Source organism: Stegostoma tigrinum, chromosome 17 (assembly GCF_030684315.1).
Source record: "Stegostoma tigrinum isolate sSteTig4 chromosome 17, sSteTig4.hap1, whole genome shotgun sequence".
In the NCBI taxonomy this organism is placed as follows: domain Eukaryota; kingdom Metazoa; phylum Chordata; class Chondrichthyes; order Orectolobiformes; family Stegostomatidae; genus Stegostoma; species Stegostoma tigrinum.
The window spans coordinates 7,501,390-7,523,722 of record NC_081370.1 but is presented as its reverse complement, the minus strand read 5'-3'; the positions used below and the strand labels follow the sequence as shown (position 1 = coordinate 7,523,722).

Here is a 22,333-nt window from a genome sequence, read left to right as displayed (position 1 = left end):
TGATGCCTTCTGTAGTTAAATATCCTGCTCAGACATGCCATCTGAGCTTCCAAATGAGGAATTCTTAGTAAAGAGATCTGACCTTCCTCGTCCCACAGTGCCTTTATGATACAGAAGTAAGCCATTCAGCCTGTTAACCTCTTCTCAGACACACAGAAGCCTTTTTCTTTCAGGTTAGGAAGGCAAAAAGAACTTGGCATCTAATGACACGGAAAACTATCTGCTTACACATCGGTGTGAGTTAGTGGGTTCAAACATGTGGCATGAAATACCAAATGTAACGTAGATCACTTCAAAACATCTGCTTTGCTTTCTGTGGCCAGTAAAGACGGGGAGAACGCATGGAGTCTGGCTTTCGGCCAGCACTGCTCTTGCAAAGACAATTTGCCAAATCCACTGCAAAACAATTCCATTTTGACATTAGCTGTTAGTAATTCCATGCAGTACATTTGTATACCCATGCGTCTCCCTAGGGAGAGTTCAATAGCAATTGGTCCACATTTGTTCAGTTCTCCACATGCGGCTTTAGAATTGCTGCAATTCCAAGAGGGAAAGTAACTGAAGGATCTGTCCCTGTGAGGATATTTACACACGGAGAGGTGGAAGGTTGATCCTTTTTGGCTTTATCTGAGTTGGACCTTTTTTTTTGTTTAGGGAGCTGACATAAGTCTCCACACTGGAGAAATTTATATTAGTTTGTCAGTTTTCATTCTGATGGTTATTTTTCATGTTTTTCTTTTATTACTTTGAAGCCAAGGAGCTGAGTTACATGTGTTTTGAGTTCGCACTGATATTGGATTGAGGCCAAGTCAAGTTTTTTTTCTTCTCTTTCACAATTGAATGGGTACTCAGCAAACTTCAGGCCAGAAAATGCCAGCATCTAGGTCCAGAACTTGTTTCTCGCAGCATGAATGTTTTTCATATTTCAGCATCTTTAGGACCTGTCTCCATCGCCATCTGTCATTGTGTGACAATACAACATGTCCGTCCATGTCTCAAATCAACAGATTTTATATGGTTGACCCAATCATTGGACTGACTCATGTTTTTGCTATTTTTATTCCAAATTGAGCGCTAAGTAGTCCTCGATTGTAAATCGGGCTCTGACTCATTCTCACGTTCACAATTTTCGTACGAGGTGTTACAGTCTAGGCCTTTTCTGCCTATACTCCTGTTGATATGCCAGTCTAAAGGTTCTGATGCAGTCTAGTTAACACCTTCTCGTAGTACATGGAATTCCCATCACATTTTAGTGAGGGTAGGCACTGATATTCAAGCTTAAACCACTGCAACAGATTTATTTTCAGGGAAGATAACATGTAGCAACGAAAAGGCGGCAGCAAGTAAAAATAAACAATAAGACTAAAATCATTTTACAAGAGCTTTTGCAGTAAGTCACTTTATTTTAGCAGTCTGTTAGCATCAGAAGAGTTTGAGAGTGGAATTTAGCATGTGTACAGTGACAGCTCTACATACTTGATGGACTTTGTACCTTCCAGGATCATCAGATATCCTATTATGCTTTCCAGGCAATTATGTATGAAAGTGTGTGCTACGAACGCCAAAGTAGTTGGTAGCCAAATGGTGGCTGGTGACTTTCGATGTTCGCAGGTTACATCCATGCTGCGTACTAGCAGTAATTTTGTGGTGGCTTTGCATACTTGTAAGGGGAGGGTGTCCGACCCTAGCCGCAATAAACAAGCACTTTGATGGAAAGTGCTGTTGATATGGAGAGGCTCTCATTCATGATCAGGAGGAAGGTGCAGAAAGGCTTCTTGGTGTAGGCAAAGCGTCAGGTAGCTCTGGCTCTTTTAAAATCCCTGAGAAGGAAACCCAAGAGAAAGTGGTGTAAAGAAACCAACTATAAAGAAACAATTATTGAAGAAAACAGCAGCCAAGAATAGCTGCAAAATAAAAGCTCTAAGTTTAAAAGCCTGAGGCTAATGACATTTCTCAGAGAGGCACCTCTCAATAAGACTCTCGACAGAACTGAACCAGCAATAAAATGAACTCTGTCCCACAGCCTTGCTCATTTCAAACAGATCATTTCAAATTAATACAATCACCAAATACTGCAGATGCTGAAATTCATGTGAATGTAATGCTTGTTAAAGCCTTGGGCTCTCTGTCATGATAAATGTAGATATTTCATTTGACCTCTATCTGTGCATGTGTGCTGTTTGTGCTACCTAGAGGTGGTATTTATATGATTGTTATGATTCACTCACTTGTCTGATATTGGTCAGGGTACTAAGGGATAATGCCCTACCCTTCTTCAAAATAGTGCCAAAGGATCTTTTACATCTACCTGATAGGGCAGAAAGGGCTTCAGTTTAATGTCATGTTGAAAAAAAATCACGTCCAACAATCCTGTACTCTCTCAGCATTGTACGTGTCAGCCTAGTTTCAAAATCAAAATATCGTGAATGCTGAAATCCTAACTGAAAAGCAGAAGATATTGGAAATGTTCTTTGGGCCAGTCATCCAGCATTTATGGAGAGGGGACAGCAGAGCATTTCCTATAAAAACTGAAAGAACTGTGTTTGCTGTAAATCAGGAATAAAAACAGAATTTGCTGGAAAAGCTCAGTAGGTCTAACAACATCCATGAAGAAAAAATCAGAGTTAACGTTTCGGGTCCAGTGACCCTTCCTTAGAACTCAGAGTATTTCCTATTTTCAGTTTAAGACCTAAACTGGGACTTGAACCTACAGCCTCTGATCTAGGCGTGCGTACACACACTGAACTTCAGTGGTTATTACAATCCACAACTGAAAACAAGCAGCCAGGTTTAATTTAATATAGTGAACGTTTGTGAGTGTTTTTCAGGCATTTCTTTTGAAGTGACCCAGTAAGCAGCAGTGTTTATAATCTTCACATCTCAAGAGAAGAGATTATTATGGTCAGCAGATGTAACTGTCATTGAAAGTTCTTCTGTCTCTATGCTGAACTCCCACGTTTTAATCAGTGAATTTCTTTTCTGAAGGCTTATCACTCTGCAAAGTCCTGTCTGACTCCCTGTCCGTCAAGTTTTTACATTTAATCACCTGCAAACCTTTTCTTTCCTGACATCAAAGGCAAATTGTTGTCTCTTACCCTGAAGCCAGAGCATTTGCGTTTCATCTGTGAAGTGGTGGAGTTGACCTGCATCCAATTTGACCTAATGGCTTTTAAAAAGCCAAAAATTACTCTATTTATTTACACTTGTCTGTAATTAGCCACTTTGGGGAGTTAACTTTTCCATTAGTAGAGAAAGATTGTAATGGGATGCTTATTAGGAAATACTAAGTTTGGGACGGGCTCAGTTTCTTGTCTCTGATTTTTTTTTTGCCTGAGGATTCCGAGCAAGTGGTGACTTTGTGTTGGGAATGTTTGGGTTATCACAAGTCACTTGAGGTCACCCGTAATTAAAGGTTTCAGACTGGAACTAAACTGGGATTTTGATATAACATAGGTGTTGGGGTTCAATAAATGAAGCCACATTATAATTGGACTGAACTACTGCTGATCTCCTTGGACTTTAAATTAAATAGTACTTAAATCAGCCTTGCTGATGCATTATGCTAATTCCAGGTCAGTTGGCTGGGTGGCTGGTTCGTGACGCAGATTGATGCCAACAGCATGGGGTTCAATTCCCACTCCAGCTGAGGTCACCGTGACAATCCTACCTTCTCAACCTCGCCTGTGGCACGGTGACCCTCGGGTTAGAGACCCACCAGTCATCCTTCTTTAATGTCTAGTAAGGCTATGGCGACTTGAGCTTTTTTGATACATGTAGCTTGACTGACATTATAATTGTAGTAGCCTTAGGCAAAACAGAATAATGAGTGTTTGTGTCACACCCACAGCTCTAGAAGACTATGCACGTATTCTGCACCTAATACATTTTCATGCTGCCATCGATCTCTGTTACAGAGTCACTGACATCTGAAGCACAGTGAAAGGCCCTTTGGCCCACAATGGGCAGAACTTATACAGTTGATGGTAGGGTCCTGGGGACCATTGCCAAACAAAGAGACCTAGTGATGTTGATGCTCCTTGCAGGTAGACAGGATGGTGAAGAAGGCGTTTGGCATGCTTGTCTTCATTAGTCAGTGCATTGAGTACAAGAGTTGGGAGATCTTGTTGTGGGTTGTACAGGGCATTGGTTAGGCTACTTTTGGAATATTGCATCAATTCTGGTCTCCCTTCTCTTTGAAGGAAGTTGTTAAACTTGAACAATTTACAAGGATGTTGCCAGGGTTGGATGGTTTAATTTATAGGGAGAAGCTGAATAGGCTGGGGCTGTTTTCCCTGGAGCATCAGAGGCTCAGGGGTGACATTGTAGACCTTTATAACATCATGAGGGGCATAGATAGGGTGAATAGCCAAGGTATTTTCAAAGAGTAGTAGAGTCCAAAACTTGAGGGCATAGATTTAAGGTGAGCGGGGGAAGATTTTCAAAGGACCTGGGGGTGGGGGGTAACTTTTTCACGCCTTTTCATGCGTATGGAATGAGCTGCCAGAGGAAGTGGTGGAGGCTTGTTCAATTACATTTAAAAGACAAATGGATGGGTATATGAATAGGAAGGGTTTAGAGGGATATGGGCCAAATGCTGGCAAATGAGACTAAGTCAGATTGGGATGTCTGGTCAGCATGGATGAGTTGGACTGAAGGGTCTGTTTCCATGATGTGCAGCTCCGTGACTCTATCTTTTGATCAATACTTACAATCAAAAAATATTTAATTCTATTTGTTTGGCTTGTCTTGTTTTACTATTAAAACAGAAAAAATGACCACATTGCACTACCTCTCACCAATGGGTTGATTGACTTGCTTGACTTAAAAAAAAAGTTGGTTTCTAACTTTAATAAGAAGAATCTCAGATGGTTACAGGACAGAAGGAGGCCATTTGGCCTGTTATGTCTGTGCCAATTCTTTTGGAAGGAACAATTGACCCAGTGCCACTCGCCTGCCTTCCTACTGTACCCCCGCCCATCCCTCCTTTTCAGGTCATAATCTAGTTCCCTTTCCAGTGCCTCAGTTGGTCCTGCCTCCACCGTACTCTCAGGGCTGTGCATTCCAAATCCAAACTACTCACTGCATGTGTAAGATTTTCTCAGATCAGGCAGCATCTGTGGAGAGAGAAACAAACATCTTAGTTGACAGCCTTGTAGCGGAACTTTGGTGAACTTAGAAAGGTCATAAGTGTAGAGTATGTGAAAGGGGAGAAGAAGAACATATGGAAGCTCTTGAACGAGTGAGAGAGTTAAATCACACAAGGTTCCATGGTGCAAGGCCAAAGGGAGTGGTCATGGGACACGCTGGGAAACAAAAGGCATGTCTCAAGGAGATGCCAACTGAACACAAAGTGAAGGAAACAAGAACAAAATGAGATTTAATAAATCAAACTAGCAAAGCAACATGCATAAATTGAAGACAGAGCTTATAGTCAAATTCTATGCTGTGTGTATCACAGAATCACAAGATTGTTACAGTGCCCAATTTATACCTCATGCCAATCTCCTGCCTTTCCCCCCATATCCCTGCACCTCATTTCTATCCAAATAGTCATCCACTGTACTCTTGAATGCATCAATTGAACCTTCCTCTGCCATACTTGCATTCTATTTCATTTGGTTTAAGTGCACGCTAACTACTTGGTGTGGGAACAGTGTTTTTTCTTGCAACATCCTTCCTTTGTTGGCACATCGTTTTAAATCAATGCTGTCTCATTCTTTTTTCTCTTGCGAGTAAGAACAGCTTCTCCCTATCCACTTTATCTGCTCATGAGCTTGAAAACTCTTTGCAAAGCTTTGGAGCATTTATGGATGCTGTAAAATGCCTGCTGTGGGGTTGAGGTGCTCTCCTTGAACTTATAACTGTTATGGAGGTTGATGTACCAGCAACAATGCCTTCTCTTTCCCTGTAGGTATTGTCAGACTACATTATAACCGTGTTGGGCTCTTTTAAAATTGTGTAGTGCATTCACCTACTAATCTCAGCAGTTGCTGAGGATTACCTTTGAAACAATTGTTTTTTGGATTAATCTGTGAAATAAATATTGCCGACCTATCATCTTTGACTCAGTTCTGAGTCATCTGTAAGGAAGCATAGAGGTAAACATTTACATAATATTTAAAAATACTTGGTTTTGTTGTTCACTGAAGAATGAGTTTGTTTATTCCATGTAAAAATGAGTCCTTAGATTGTTTAGCTACTACCCCTTGCAAAATGTTTCCTGGCCCCTCATACTGTGTTGGACTGTCCAGTAGTAACCATAAACTGAAAATAGTTCTGTTCACAATAAACACTTGAAAATAGTTTAGTTTGTTATGAAACATCCTTGGTTCCTTTCATTACTCAAAATGTAAGTTAACGTAACCAAGGAAAAGGAAACAGCAGGAAACGCATTAGCATCAGGCCTGAAAAAGTTATGGAATCACAGCTTGAGCCAGTGGATCTGGCAGTGGAAGTAAGTGAATTTCAGTTCGGTGTGTTTATAATGGAGCCCGTAACAAAGTGTTGCACCAAGAGTAGGAAAAGAGACAAGTGGATCACGAGTGCAGGAGAAGTACCACTGGGGCATCATTAGGTTCACAGAGTGTGGAGGAGCTGATGTTGGACTGGGGTGGACAAGGTCAAAAATCACACTGCACCAGATTATAGTCGAATAGGTTTATTTGAAAACGCAAGCTTTCGGAGTCTCACTCCTTCATCAGGTGTCAGAGAGAGAGGTTGCATCACAGAATTCATAAGCAAAAGATCAAAGGGTCATAGAACTGATGCGAATGTATTGAACAAAGCTAAGGTGGCTGTTAAATTTTTAATCAGTTAGAAAGGAGATGCAGGTTTTGATTGCTTAATATGCAAATCCCAGAATTTTTTTCAAGTCACTGCCCTGAGGTATCAAAAGGCTTTACAGGTGCACCAGATGTGAGATCTTGGGTCAGACAATGCCTTGTAATGCCTTGTTTAGAATCTGTGTTTTTACTTAGAATCAGGCTAGTTTTATTTCCAAAGTGGAATTGATAAAATGCACATTGACTGTCTACAAATTGTGTGCTTTTTGACTAAAATAGAATGCAGATTCAACCCATATGTATGTGTATGATTGTGTTTGTGTGCATGTGTGTGAGAATGTGTGCGTGTATGCATGTGCATAAGAATGTGTGTATGTGTGTGTGTGAGAGTGTGTGTGTATGCGTGTTTGGGTGAGTGTGCTCGTGTGAGGTGGGTGCGTGAGAGTGTTTGTGTGAGGGAGTGTGTGCGTATGGAGTGTAAGAGTCTGAGGGAGTGTACAGTGTGGTAAGATCGCCTGCAGTTCACAGAAGACAGAAGGGAAATAAGCATGAATCAATATCCATATGTGGGGTTTCAGGGCAGCGATGCCTTCGAAGAATAGAGAAAGAATGCGCAGATATCCCAGAGCAGCATGATGACCTCTACCTAATAGATGAGTATGTGAGGGAATTCTAACACACGACTTATGTTTAATAAATTCAAACATATTCCTTAATTTACTGATGATACAGTTACAGATTTATCATTAAGACTGTTTTAATCAGGCCATGTGATACCATTGGATAGCATCACCCAGTGGAACAGTTGTAAGTTCTATATCTTATATTGACACTGTTATATTGAGCCGTGGCTCAATGAAGAATGCATGAGGATCTGTCAGGAGCAGCATCGGGCATACCCAAAAATGAGGTGACAATGTTGAGGAGCTACAAGACAAGACAATTCGATGACAAATTGTGGAGACAGCATGCAATAGACAATGATAAACTTGCCTGCACACGTCAGATCTAATCTCTGTAGTCCTGCTATTCCAGCTGTGAATGGAGGTGGACAATTAAATAACCACAAGGAAAAGAGGCATAAATATCCTCATCCTCAATGAAGGGAAGCTTAAATATTTGCATCTTCAGCCAAGTATGCCAAGTAGATGATCCATCTTGGCCTCCTGAGGTGCCGAGCATCACAAATGCCAGTCTTCAGCCAATTCTGTACATGCCATGAGATATCAGGAAATAGCCAAAGGCTGACTAGTGCTGTGAAAGCTATTGGTCCTGGCAGTGTTCCGCTAATACTATGGAAGAAGAGTGTTCCAGAACCAGCTGCACCTGAGCTAAATGATTTCAGTACAGTTACATCACAGGCACCCACCTGACAATGTGGAAAATTGCCCAGGTATGTCGTGTACACACAAAGCAGGACAAATCCAACATGGCCGATGACTGCTTTATTAGTTTACTCCCCATTATCAGCGAATCAATGGAAAGGATCACATCAGTACTGTCAGGCGTTGCTTACAAAAAGACACTTGCTCGCTGATGCTCAGTTTGATTCTACTAAGTCCACTCATAATCTCATTACTGTCTGGGTCCAAATGTAGCAAAAAGAGTTAAACTCTAGAGGTGAACATTTGAGTCATTGTCCTTGACATGACAATAGAATCGACTAAGTATGGCATCAAGGAACTTGAGAAAAACTGAAACCAATGGGAATCAAGAAGAAATATTTCTGCTGGTTATACCTGCCACATGGAATGGTGGCTATGATTGTTGTTTGTCAATCTTGGCAAACCCAGGATATTACTGCAGGAGTCATGAACCCCTCAGGGTATTGCCTTAGGCCCAATTGTCTTCATCAGTGATCTTCCCTCCATCATAAGCTCAGAATTGCTGATGACTGCACAATGTCCAACACCATTTGTGACACCTCAGGTAGTGAAGTAGTCCGTGTCCACACGAAGTAACACCTGGGCTATATCAGTCAATGTCAAGTCACACCACAACACACGAGTGTCAAGCAATGATCATCTTCAGCACTGGTCCTTCAACCAATTTAATTTGTTCCATTTGACCTCAAGAAATGGCTGATAGCAGTGAGTACAGTAAAGCCTATGAAACAACAACCCACCTGCGAAGCTGTGCCATAAATTTGATTAGGATCTGACCACAGTTCTTACCAAACTGTTCTCTACAGCTGCAATGCTGGTTTTTCACTTGACAATGTGAAAAATTGCCAACTACATTCTGTCAACTCAAAGGGCAGCAGAAATGTGAGTTTGTTCACTCAATCATCAACACAGCAAACAGAAGTGTTGGTCACAAGTGCTTTAATAGGCTAATCGTCTTAACCCCAAGGGTTTTGTTTTCATTATTCATTCACAGGATGTGGGCCTCACTGGTTTGACCAGCATTTATTGCCCATCCCTAATTCCCAGGGGTCAAATAACAGTCAACACATTGCTGTGGGTCTAGAATTGCATGTAGGCCAGACCAGTTTAGGATGGATGATTCCCTTCCCTAAAGGGCATCAGTGAACTAGGTGGGTTTTTGCAACAATCAACACCAGTGTCCTGGTCATCATTAGACTGTTAATTTCAAATTTTAAATTGAATCCAAATTGCACCATTTGCTATAGCAGGGTTCAAACCTGGATCATCAGTTCACTATTGGGGTATGTAAAGAACTGGATGCTGTAAATCAGAAACAAAAATGGAAAGTGTTGGAAAATCTCAGCAGGTCTGGCAGTTTCTGTGGAAAGAAATTAGAGTTAATGTTTCGGATCGAGTGACCCTTCCTCGGAATGCTGAGCTTTTCCAGCCATTTCTAGTTTTGTTTCTGGGTTAATAGTCCAGCGCTAATACTCTTCGGCCATTGCCTCGCGAGAGTGATTCATGGCTGTGCCCACTGCTCAACAGATGTTTATCTGTTTCATAGTGTTATGGAGCAGATCAAACCCCCTCAAAATATTCAGAAGGTAGTCCAGACCCTAACATTTTCTTGTTTTAAAGGTAAATGTAAGGTGTTGTAATCCACGAGTAATTCAACTGGTCAAACTCTGTATTTAAAGCAAAATAAACTTTGCTCATCCAGAATAGTTAAAATACAACAAAAGAAAGAAGGAATGGGAATAACTTCACTCAACTGGAAAACTAAACAGAATAATAGATGTAGTAGTCAATATTAACTAACTGTTCCAATGTAGCAACATCCCATAAACACACCCTTCGCAAAAGGTAAATTCAGAACACAAATTGTCTCACACGTAATCCTATCAGCAAGAAAGAGATACATGTTGCAGCTCCTCACAGAGAAAGGTCTTCTCCTTCCACAATCTAATTTTAAAAACGTTAACTGTCCTAAGCAAAACTTGCAAAATTCCAGTTCTGTGTGTGTCTCCCATTCTATTGTTTGAATTTTTAGAAATAAACGCCCAAGGCTTCACAAGTTGTTTATCTCCTCATAGACTGTTCGTAACCTGTCTCCCAATCTCTCCAGAAAAGAAATCAGGACAAAACATAACTCTTAAAGCCACAGCTGAGTCACAATCGGAACACACTAGAACAGGACAGGAATACGGAGAGGTAATGGGAACTGCAGATGCTGGAGAATCCGAGATAACAAAGTGTGGAGCTGGATGAACACAGCAGGCCAAGCAGCATCTTAGGAGCACAAGAGCTGACGCTTCAGACCTAGAGTCTTCATCAGAAAAGGGGGGTGGCGGAGAGGGTTTTGAAATAAATAGGGAGAGAGGGGGAGGCGGACCAAAGATAGATAGAGGAGAAGATAGATGGAGAGGAGAGTATAGGTGGGGAGGTAGGGAAGGGACAGGTCAGTCCGGGGGGGATGGACAGGTCAAAGGGGCGGGATGAGGTTAGTAGGTAGGAAATGGAGGTGTGGCTTGAGGTGGGAGGAGGGGATAGGTGAGAGGAAGAACAGGTTAGGGAGGCGGGGACGAGCTGGGCTGGTTTTGGGATGCAGTGGGAGGAGGGGAGATTTTGAAGCTTGTGAAATCCACATTGATACGATTGGGTTGCAGGGTTCCCAAGCGGAATATGAGTTGCTGTTCCTGCAATCTTCGGGTGGCATCATTATGGCACTGCAGGAGGCCCAGGATGGACATGTCATCTAAGGAATGGGAGAGGGAGTTGAAATGGTTAGTGACTGGGAAGTGCAGATGTTTATTGCGAACCGAGCATAGGTGAGGAGCCTTTCTCATCATTCAGTGAGATCCCAGTTAATTTACATGGGTCACAATATACATTAAAAGTATTTCATCCAAATCCTGATAAGGCTAACATTTTTTCTCAATACAAAACTTTAAATAAAAAGATCGATCAACAGATTTTTGTTGCAAACACAAAATTATTGATTGTGACCTCTTCCTTTCAGGGCAATGAGGGCAGCAGACAGAAATAAAAATCTCTAAATTTTCCACTGTCATTACTGAGGAATAAAAAAGATTATCAAGTCATTATTTTGGGAGCTTGATGTACACAAGTTGGTTGCTGCTTTCCACATTTCAACAATGACTACAGTCCAGAATACTTGATTGGCTGTAAAATGTTTTGCAAAATTGATGAAGGGTGGGAGATTTTTCTAAGGCACGCAATCTCGTAATATGCAAATATATCGCCAGTCTTTCAGTGTGACATGGTCAAACTCCTGAAACTTGCCAGCAATATACATATCCCTTGAATTAATTTTTAATTAGGTCAAGATATTCAGCTGATAGATCAGTTTCTTGAGGCTGTTTTGGACTCAACAGATATAAGATTGCTAGACAAAAGAAAGCACTAAATGAAATGGCTCACGTTGCCCAGTCTTAATGAGTTTCAAGGAATCATTATGTGAGTGGGAGGGTGAGTCAACTACATTGGCCAGCTGGAGGGTAGCCAGACAGGAATTGTCTGCAGTCTCAGATAGTTTCAAAGGGCAACTCCAGATCCACTTCGCTCAAAACATACAAGGCATGGCACATGGACAGCAATTGTTGGTCTAAGTAGAGATCTTGAAGCATAGCCAGAGAGACTGAATGTGTTGTGGACTCCTGCCATATAGTGAATCATGTGCTGTCAACCTATACAAAACCTTCAATAGTTCACAGATGTAGAAAACCAGTTAGCATCTGACTTACAGGATTCTGGATATCCTCCTATCTTGGTGCATGAATATTGGCAGGAACAGCTCAACACATACAGTGGACAAAGATTCTCATCTTTTTCTCTTTAGAGTGAAGTCTTCCTTGAATAATATTACAGTATTGTAAAGTAAGCCTATGAAGGGGCAAAACTACGAGTTATTTTTTGGGAGCAAGATAAACACTCTTTGTTTCTCTGTGCTTTTGATTGTGGTCTGAAATGGGAAAAGTGGGTACCGTTTTTAAAACCGAGCATTATGGAAGAGATTACACGACTTCTTTTAAAAAAAGCATGTTACCTGACACTCACTAGAAGTGCTATTTGTATTGCTATTTGTTCAAGCAGGGAGGATGGTTAATCCAGAGGAGCTGGAGCCAGGGGATGTGTACAAAGTGACAGGTATCTGATTGGTTTGTGGAGTGGTAACCAGTTATTGACAAAGGTCTTCTGCCTACCAACAACTGTGTGATTGGCTCCCAGGCAACTGAACAGGTTGTGAGTGTGAATGTTTGCTCAGAAGCCATCTGAAAAATAAGGAACTGACCTTTCTCTGCAGTAAAAGCACATCGAGCCTGAAAAAAAGACAGTTTAATACCATCAGTTGTAATGGCTTTAACCAATAAGTCAGAGGTATTTCTAAGTTTTGAGCCAGTGTGCTCTGTGCCTCCTGCAAGTGGAAGTTCCTGGCCAAGGAAGATCACAGCACAGCTGGTAAAAGTATCATTTCAGTGAATCCTGTGGATTGAGAGCACTGAGCCTTTCCCTTGGTTGGTGTGTGTGTGTGTGTGTGTGTGTGTGTGTGTGTGTGTGTGTGTGTGTGTGTGTGTGTGTGTCTCTAGAAAGGGATTTGAGTTTTAAACAGTAGAGTTATATTTCAGGAGTTCATAATCCTTTATCCACAGCTTTATTTGTAACAAATAGCCATTCTTGTAAAGTACAGAATCCTGATTTGTGCTTTGTCAACTTGGGTCGAAATGACATGCAAATGGGGAAATTTCACAGCCCAATACCAAGGGAGGGGCTGTCAATGTATCTTGGAATTTTATTTTGGCAACTGTGGCTCTCCAAGTTTTAAATTTTGGGGACAAGAGGACTGGAAATCATTGATTCAGATTGGGGCATCATTTCGTTTAAACTCCACAGAGGTCATTGTAATGTCCTGCTAGTTGATTCCACATTTACACGGGAAACAGTCACTCTGATTAAAACCTGTCAGAGAAAATAGACATCTTTAAATCAGTAGGGTCTTAAGGACATGAGCTGAGTCTAGAGGGTTAGAAATGCAATACGGGAGTCTGTCATTTAACTTGATGTGCCACAAATTTGGATTCTCACGCTGTTTTTGCCCAAGACCAAGATTTAAAGAGCATTAACCGAAGGGGAGGGAATTAGAACATAGGAACAGGAGTAGACCATGTAATGTGTTCTGCTTTCCGATGACTGATTTGTGACCTAATTCCAAATGGCCACCCTTTCCACATTTCTCATTAATATGGTTTGGTTAACAAAAATCTGCTGATCTCTGAATTAAGAATTGCTAACTGAGCTGCTCATAATTGCCTGTTGCTGAAGAGGGGACTCAAACTTCTTTGGGTAGAAGTTTTCTCTCATCTTATCCCTCAAAGATCTGACTTCAGGTATTTTTTTGGTTCTGTCCCCAGCCCTAGACTCTGCAACCAGTGTAAACACTTGTTATCATTCCTGTCTTTTCTCTTTAATATCTGGAGAAGGCAAGTCATTATGGCCCCAGTTTTAACTGATGAGGATAAGTGGAGGACTGGCAGTGCAGGCAGCAGGTATACTATTGACTTATTAACATGATGTCTAATCTACTTTAGCTTCTGAGCCTTATATAACTATACCAGGCCAGACACACAGCCAAATCTGGAGGCCGTTACATAAGGCCAGCTTGCTGGGTTAGGTAAATGCAACAAGACAGTCTATCCACTATGCTTGCTATTGATGGTGAATTGGTCACAGATGTGTGGTAATTTGGGGTTCTTCATCAGACAAAAGCTTTAATCAGAAGGATGATAGGTTTCTGCATGAGCACTTTTAACTGAAGACATAGTTCCAGCCAGACCTAATTTGTGGCCAAACCAAAAGTACCAAAATCTGTAGGAGAAACAATCCTCAAAATTACAAAATGGTGCCTTAGCTTTTTGTTCTTCCTTAGGAATTGGCATCTCTGGCAAGGTCAGTATTTGTTGCCCATCCTAAATTAAGCTGGGAATGCTCCACTAAAGTAAGTGGAGACCTATTGAAATATTTGAGTTGCAGCACTGGTATATGTTGCTGAATTATGATGTGTTACAGTGTATATGTTCTTCAGTAGGACTACTGTCACTGTGCAGTACATTATTGCTTATATTTAGTCAGGCCCCACCTCTGAACCCCAGTTCATATCTTGATGATTGACCAGCTTTTGTACATAAGTTGTATTATTTGGTGAATAGCCGCATGTTCGGAGAGTATCAAAATCCTATAGGGCTATTAGGCAACCCTCTCACTCAGGTTTATGGTTGGGGGAGGGATTTCATAGAATAGAATCCCTACAGTGTGAAAACAGGCCCTTCGGCCCAACAACTCTGCACCGAGCCTCAGAGCATCCCACCCAGAGCCATCCCCCTATAACCCACCTCATCTACACATCCCTGACCACTATGGGCAATTTAGCATGGTCAACCCATCTAACCTGCACATCTTTGGACTGTGGGAGGAAACTGGAGCACCTGGAGGAAACCCATGCAGACACAGGGAGAATGTACAAACTCTACTCAGTCATCCGAGGGTGGAATTGAACCCAGGTCCCTGGTCCTGTGAGGCAGCAGTGCTAAACCTCTGAGCCACTGTGCTGCCTGAAACAGCATCTCACCCAGACCCTGGGACTGAACCCAAGTCCCTGGTGCTGTGAGGCAGCGGTGCTAACCACTGTGCTACTGTTTTATAGAGTAAGTGCCCAGATCTCCTCGGTTTCTTTAACCCTTCTCAAGGAAGCAATTTTTAAAATTATTTAATTCCTTTATTTTTCTGGTTTATGTTAAGAAGGACTTTAATGTTAACTATTACCTTAGTTCTTTATTTTTCTATTTATTCTATGAAGGTAATGCTTAACATTTTCAACTTTGTTTCTAAGTTTTTTGTACTGAGATATCTTTGTACTTAAGATGGTACTGTGTGTGGTGCCATTGTATATTTTTCACTGTACTTCTGTACTTGATGACGTGACAATAAAATCTAATTCTTTTAAAAAATCTATTTTGCAAAGGTAAGTCCTGGTGATCGAACTAGGTGCGTTAGATCATAAAATTGCTCTGAATGTTTGCTTTCTTACATATGGATCACAATGGAATAGTGTATGTTAGATGGGCTTCAGTTTGGTTTCACAGGTCGACGCAACATCGAGGGCCGAAAGGCCTATACTACGCTGTAGTGTTCTATGTTCTTTGATAGAGTTTTTACATAGAGCACCCAATGCTAGCAACATTGTCAATATTTTGAAAGAAACTCAGAATTATCTTTGCTAACAGTTAACGTGGATTGGTAAATTCCAATCCAGGCAACTGCATAGTACTGACTGTTTGTTTATAGCCTTTGATATTAATCTAGCTGTTGGGGTCAATGCTTACACTGAGATAGAAACCCAGATGAGGACCTGAGAACCAGCAAGGGAGAAATGCCTCTAGAAGAGGATTAGAGATCATTAGCGGAGAACAGGCTATATAACAAAATAAATGTCGGCCTGAGTTTTAAACCAACATGCCCATTGGTGCACTGAGAGAATCAGTTGAATTATGGTGGTACAATTAAAGACAAATTTACTCCACTCTATTGAGTCAAATTCAGATGGAACTGACATTCTACCCGATCCCACCCCATGAGATGGGTTAAAATTGAGCATACTGAGTGTCATAATCCCATGCAGACTACTAAACTTTCAAACAAATCTTGAATTTGCAATGAGCAACTCAAAGGATCAAACAAGATTATACTTAGGAACTTTACTGTAACAAATGTACTCAAATAAAACAAAAACAAACATGACCTGTCTTGCCTTTTCACACTCTGTCAGGACTAATGCCAGAAATCTCAAAGTCTGCCCTTAAAATATGGCATTTCCCATTTTTGTAGGGATGGGGTCATGATTTGTTCATGGACTCAGTTGACCAGTTAAGTAATCAGCCACTTCCACTGAGGAGAGATTTTAGAAAGCTTGGAAAAAATATTTAAAATTTGCAATGTAGATGGTTAGAGTAGATCTGAATATTGTACATTTCTTCAGAGAGCTAGGCCATCCCTTTAGAAAGGTAAGGTTCTCTTTTGCACCTGATCTTTGGGGAGCTAAAGTGTCCTTTGGAGTGGGTAAGAATTCTCCTTGCTGGCAGTCAGGTATTTGTAGGAATTGTTAAAAGTAGGCATAATTGTATGTAGAAACTACACAAACGCATTGTTGTAAAGCTCAATGAGGCTGTCAACAGACTTACAAAAATCATCCTTCAAAACTGTCAGAAACCCTTGTCAATGAATTACCAAGATCTTTCAAATGCGTCTGGGGGACATATCAAAATGATGAAGAAAATGTGTCAAAGACAACTCGGAAGGAGATTTGTCAAAATTTCTAAAACACCTTGAAATACTTGAAAATTGTGTCAGATATATTAAAAGAATCATTGTTGTTACATTTAGATTATGGACATATAAGCCTGAGGATTTTCATCTCTGAAAAGAAATGGCCCATGTATGACCTCACAACCATGCATTATCATTGTAGAATGGCTACCTTTTCCAAGTTTGAATGATAAAATTATGTCAGTATGGAACAAAATAACACAAAGGACTGCAAATTCTGGAAATCTGAAAACAAAACAGAACTTATGTCACAGAAAAAAGTCACTGGAGTTGACATTTTAACTCTGTTTTCTCTCCACAGTTGCTACCAGACCTGCTGAATTTCTCCAGAAATTTCTATTTTTGTGTCAAGACGGAACGTTTGATGTGGGACTATGAATTTCAGTGCCTTTTTGTCAGGGATTGTGCGCCTGACTGAAATGCATTGTTGCTAAAAGTTGCTATGTAGTTGAAGAACTGTGACTTTTTAAAATTTTTTACAAGTTAAGTTTTTTTTCAATGTAATGAAATCTGCGATAGACACTAAAACTTTAGTTTATACAACTTTATTTTATATCTTTGATGCTAGGACCCTGAAGTATGCTAAATAATAAATGCTTAGGTGTAACATTGAAGAGTGATGCATTCAGGTGCATGATTTGAGATGATTTCACATTCAGTTTGCTTATGCACTACAAAGATAATGGAGGTGGTTGCCATGGAGAATGTGAGGGCTATAATGTGTTGTTGGCAGTGCATACCATGGTGTGAGGGCATAAAGAGCCATAGTGGATTGGTGGAAGGTTGTACATTGACATTGGATATAAAAGCCCATGGAGAGGGCATGACATGTTTTGGATGAGACATGGCGAATATGTTGGGGAATGTGGGTTTCAGGCCATCTGTTTTATTCTACTCCCAGCAGCTGCCTCAGGTCTTCTAGACTCACCTGTCCCAACTTCAAATCCAGCATGCAACCCCCAGATTCAAAATCTGATATACAGGCAACCATCCTTAGAGGTTTAATTTGTGGTGCTCGGATTTTGCCCGTCTCACTGCACTGTACCCAGGAGTGAAGATCCAAACCCTCATAATTAACTAATTCGATAAACTACTGAACAGGAAGGTTAGTTTTCAGACATTTCGTCACCATTCTAGGTAACATCATCAGTGAGCCTCTGACAAAGCGCTGGTGTTATGACCCGCTTTCTATTTATCTGGTTAGGTTTCCTTGGGTTGGTGATGTCGTTTCCTGCGTTGGTGATGTCATTTCCTGTTCTTTTTCTCAGGGGATGATAGATTGGCTCCAAATCAATGTGCTTGTTGATGGAGTTCCGGTTGGAATGCCATGCTTCTCGGAATTCTCGTGCGTGTCTCTGTTTGGCTTGTCCTAGGATGGATGTGTTGTCCCAATCAAAGTGGTGTCCTTCCTCATCTGTATGTAAGGATACTAGTGATAGTGGGTCATGTCGTTTTGTGGCTAGTTGATGTTCATGTATCCTGGTGGCTAGCTTTCTGCCTGTTTGTCCAATGTAGTGTTTGTCACAGTTCTTGCAAGGTATTTTGTAGATGACGTTCGTTTTGTTTGTTGTCTGTATAGGGTCTTTTAAGTTCATTAGCTGCTGTTTTAGTGTGTTGGTGGGTTTGTGGGCTAGCCTGATGCCAAGAGGTCCGAGTAGTCTGGCAGTCATTTCGGAAATGTCTTTGATGTAGGGGAGAGTGGCTATAGTTTATGAGCCCGTTTTGTCTGTTTGTTTGGGTTTATTGCTGAGGAATCGGTGGACTGTGTTCATAGGGTGCCCATTCTTTTTGAATACGCTGTGTAGGTGATTTTCCTCTGCTCTGCATAGTTCCTCTGTGCTGCAGTGTGTAGGGCAGAAAGCTAGCCACCAGGATACACGAACATCAACTAGCCAGAAAAAGACATGATCCACTATCACTAGTATCCTTACATACAGATGAGGAAGGACACCACTTTGATTGGGACAACACATCCATCCTAGGACAAGCCAAACAGAGACACGCACGAGAATTCCTAGAAGCATGTCATTCCAACCGGAACTCCATCAACAAGCACATTGATTTGGAGCCAATCTACCATCTTATGAGAAAAAGAACAGGAAATGACATCACCAACGCAGGAAATGACATCACCAACCCAAGGAAACCTAACCAGATGAATAGAAAGCGGGACATAACACTAGCGCTTCGTCGGAGGCTCACTGATGATGTTACCTAGAATGGTGACGAAACGTCTCAAAACTAACCTTCTAGCTCAGCGAGCAAACTCACATCCAGAACCTCAACCTGAGCTACAAATCTTCTCAAAACTCGCTAAACTACTGAACAGTTGCCTTCGCTATTAAGCACTTGACACAATGAAAATCTCCGCAACACCTTAACATAGCATTATTTTAGACCATTGTCTCTGTTGACCTATAGTCATAAGCTTAAGGTCAAACTTATTCCAAAATTTTAATTAACTATCTTCTCCCTGTCTCACCGTGGTCAATTCTCCATTGTCCTTAGAAACCAAATCCTCTTCGCTTCACCCACAAACCCATTTCCCACGTACTGTCCCCACCAGCCTTTTGCTGGATAGTCAACCCAACAGCAGTCCATCATGCTTAGCATGGCTTCACCTGCCATGGTCTCTCTCCCCAGCTCCTTCGATCTGATTGCCTCTGTGAGCCTGCAAACAGCCAGAACAGCCTGTGGGTCTGGTTGTCAGAGCTTGCACGTAAATTTCGAATAAACTTACCTCATATGTTAATGGCAACCAAAGCACTTGGGCCTGTCAAGGAGAGGATCTAGTCAGAGGAACCAGTCATATTCGTGGAATCACAGAATCCCTACACAGTGTGGAAACAGGCCCTTCAGCCCGACAAGTCCACACCGACCCTCACAGCATTCCACCCAGACCTACGCCCCTATAACCCACCTAACCTACATGTCCCTGAACACTCTGGGCAATCTAGCATGGCCAATCCACCTAGCCTGTACATCTTCGGACTGTGGGAGGAAACCCACGTAGAAACAATGAGAATGTGCAAACTCCACACAGACAGCCACCCGAGGCTGCAATTGAACCTGGGTCCCTGGCACTGTGAGGCAGCAGTGCTAACCACTGAGCCACCGTGCCACCTAAATTGTCTTGAATTAGAGGAGAGCTGTTTAAATGTAGGCATCTTGTAAAGTGTCACCTGCATAATGATATCATGAACAGCTGTGTTTGAATGATCTGAGATAACAAGGTGTAGAGCTGGATGAACTCAGCAGGTGAAGCAGCATCAGAGGAGCAGAAAGGCTGACGTTTTGTGCCTAGACCCTTCTTCAGATCTTTTCTGAAGGACGGTCTAGGCACGAAATATCAACCTTCTTGCTCCTCTGATGCTGCTTCGCCTGCTGTGTTCATCCAGCTCTACACTTTGTTATCTCAGATTCATTAGCATCTGCAGTTTCAACTATCTCTGTTTGAATGATCTGACTGGTGTGTTGCCTGCTTGCTTTTACACACACACATTCTCAGTGAGAGAATTATGCTACTCATACTGTTTCTTTGTCATTGAAAACGCCCCCTCCGGTGACTCTTTCACTCCAGATATAAACGAGTGCCGATGGATCGGGGAGAGCTGGGTTTGCCACCATTCTTGCCACAACACCTTTGGCAGCTACCTCTGTTCCTGCCGCGCTGGTTTCCGACTCCTGAGTGATAGGAAGACCTGTGAAGGTAAGAGGACACCGTCTCCTGAATCCTGAGGTCAGGCGGAACAAAATTAGGGCTGATTTTGCAGGCCGAATGGAGGGCACACCTTAGCCGGCTGAGGCTCTGCTGAAGAAAGAGCTGATTCTGGGACTCCTGAAGCAGTTTCCATCATGTTGTAATCTTAAAGATTTGGGATGGACAATCCTCCCGACATTATGCCTCCATTGCGCACGTGGTGATTTCAGGCCCACTGGAACTTTCAGTCAGGAGGCCTTCTGAAAGAGATTTGGGTTGTGCCATTTCAGAAGTGTCGTGAATCATGGGGAAAGACTGTTCTGGAGTTGTGTCCTACATTCAAAATGTGTTGCTACATTCATGTGCCATATACTTTTGGCATCTAATAAATTATGTGTGTTGTATGCAAGGATTGATGATAGCACCTTTTGTTAGGAAAAAGTAAGTGACATTAAATTGACCAGCATTGTAAAAGTGGACACATCTTTGGATCCGAGATAATGGGAACTGCAGATGCTGGAGATTCCAAGATAATAAAATGTGAGGCTGGATGAACACAGCAGGCCAAGCAGCATCTCAGGAGCACAAAAGCTGACGTTTCGGGCCTAGACCCTTCATCAGAGAGGGGGATGGGGGGAGGGAACTGGAATAAATAGGGAGAGAGGGGGAGGCGGACCGAAGATGGAGAGTAAAGAAGATAGGTGGAGAGGGTGTAGGTGGGGAGGTAGGGAGGGGATAGGTCAGTCCAGGGAAGACGGACAGGTCAAGGAGGTGGGATGAGGTTAGTAGGTAGCTGGGGGTGCGGCTTGGGGTGGGAGGAAGGGATGGGTGAGAGGAAGAACCGGTTAGGGAGGCAGAGACAGGTTGGACTGGTTTTGGGATGCAGTGGGTGGGGGGGAAGAGCTGGGCTGGTTGTGTGGTGCAGTGGGGGGAGGGGATGAACTGGGCTGGTTGAGGGATGCAGTGGGGGAAGGGGAGATTTTGAAACTGGTGAAGTCCACATTGATACCATATGGCTGCAGGGTTCCCAGGCGGAATATGAGTTGCTGTTCCTGCAACCTTCGGGTGGCATCATTGTGGCAGTGCAGGAGGCCCATGATGGACATGTCATCAAGAGAATGGGAGGGGGAGTGGAAATGGTTTGCGACTGGGAGGTGCAGTTGTTTGTTGCGAACTGAGCGGAGGTGTTCTGCAAAGCGGTCCCCAAGCCTCCGCTTGGTTTCCCCAATGTAGAGAAAGCCGCACCGGGTACAGTGGATGCAGTATACCACATTGGCAGATGTGCAGGTGAACCTCTGCTTAATGTGGAATGTCATCTTGGGGCCTGGGATGGGGGTGAGGGAGGAGGTGTGGGGACAAGTGTAGCATTTCCTGCGGTTGCAGGGGAAGGTGCCGGGTGTGGTGGGGTTGGAGGGCAGTGTGGAGCGAACAAGGGAGTCACGGAGAGAGTGGTCTCTCCGGAAAGCAGACAGGGGTGGGGATGGAAAAATGTCTTGGGTGGTGGGGTCGGATTGTAAATGGCGGAAGTGTCGGAGGATAATGCGTTGTATCCGGAGGTTGGTAGGGTGGTGTGTGAGAACGAGGGGGATCCTCTTGGGGCGGTTGTGGCGGGGGCGGGGTGTGAGGGATGTGTCGCGGGAAATGCGGGAGACGCGGTCAAGGGCATTCTCAATCACCGTGGGGGGGAAGTTGCGGTCCTTAAAGAACTTGGACATCTGGGATGTGCGGGAGTGGAATGTCTTATCGTGGGAGCAGATGCGGCGGAGGCGGAGGAATTGGGAATAGGGGATGGAATTTTTGCAGGAGGGTGGGTGGGAGGAGGTGTATTCTAGGTAGCTGTGGGAGTCGGTGGGCTTGTAATGGACATCAGTTACAAGCTGGTTGCCTGAGATGGAGACTGAGAGGTCCAGGAAGGTGAGGGATGTGCTGGAGATGGCCCAGGTGAACTGAAGGTTGGGGTGGAAGGTGTTGGTGAAGTGGATGAACTGTTCGAGCTCCTCTGGGGAGCAAGAGGCGGCGCCGATACAGTCATCAATGTACCGGAGGAAGAGGTGGGGTTTGGGGCCTGTGTAGGTGCGGAAGATGGA

At 42.8% G+C, this 22,333-nt stretch overlaps 1 protein-coding gene across 1 annotated transcript in view; it reads left to right on the top strand.

The window, feature by feature from the left end:
- LOC125459369 (kielin/chordin-like protein) overlaps positions 1-22,333 on the top strand; it is a 320,716-nt gene that overhangs the window by 172,514 nt on the left and 125,869 nt on the right. The window contains exon 9 of the mRNA XM_059651906.1: positions 20,127-20,255. Coding sequence (XP_059507889.1) covers positions 20,127-20,255 — 129 coding nt within the window. The remainder of the gene's footprint in view (positions 1-20,126; positions 20,256-22,333) is intronic.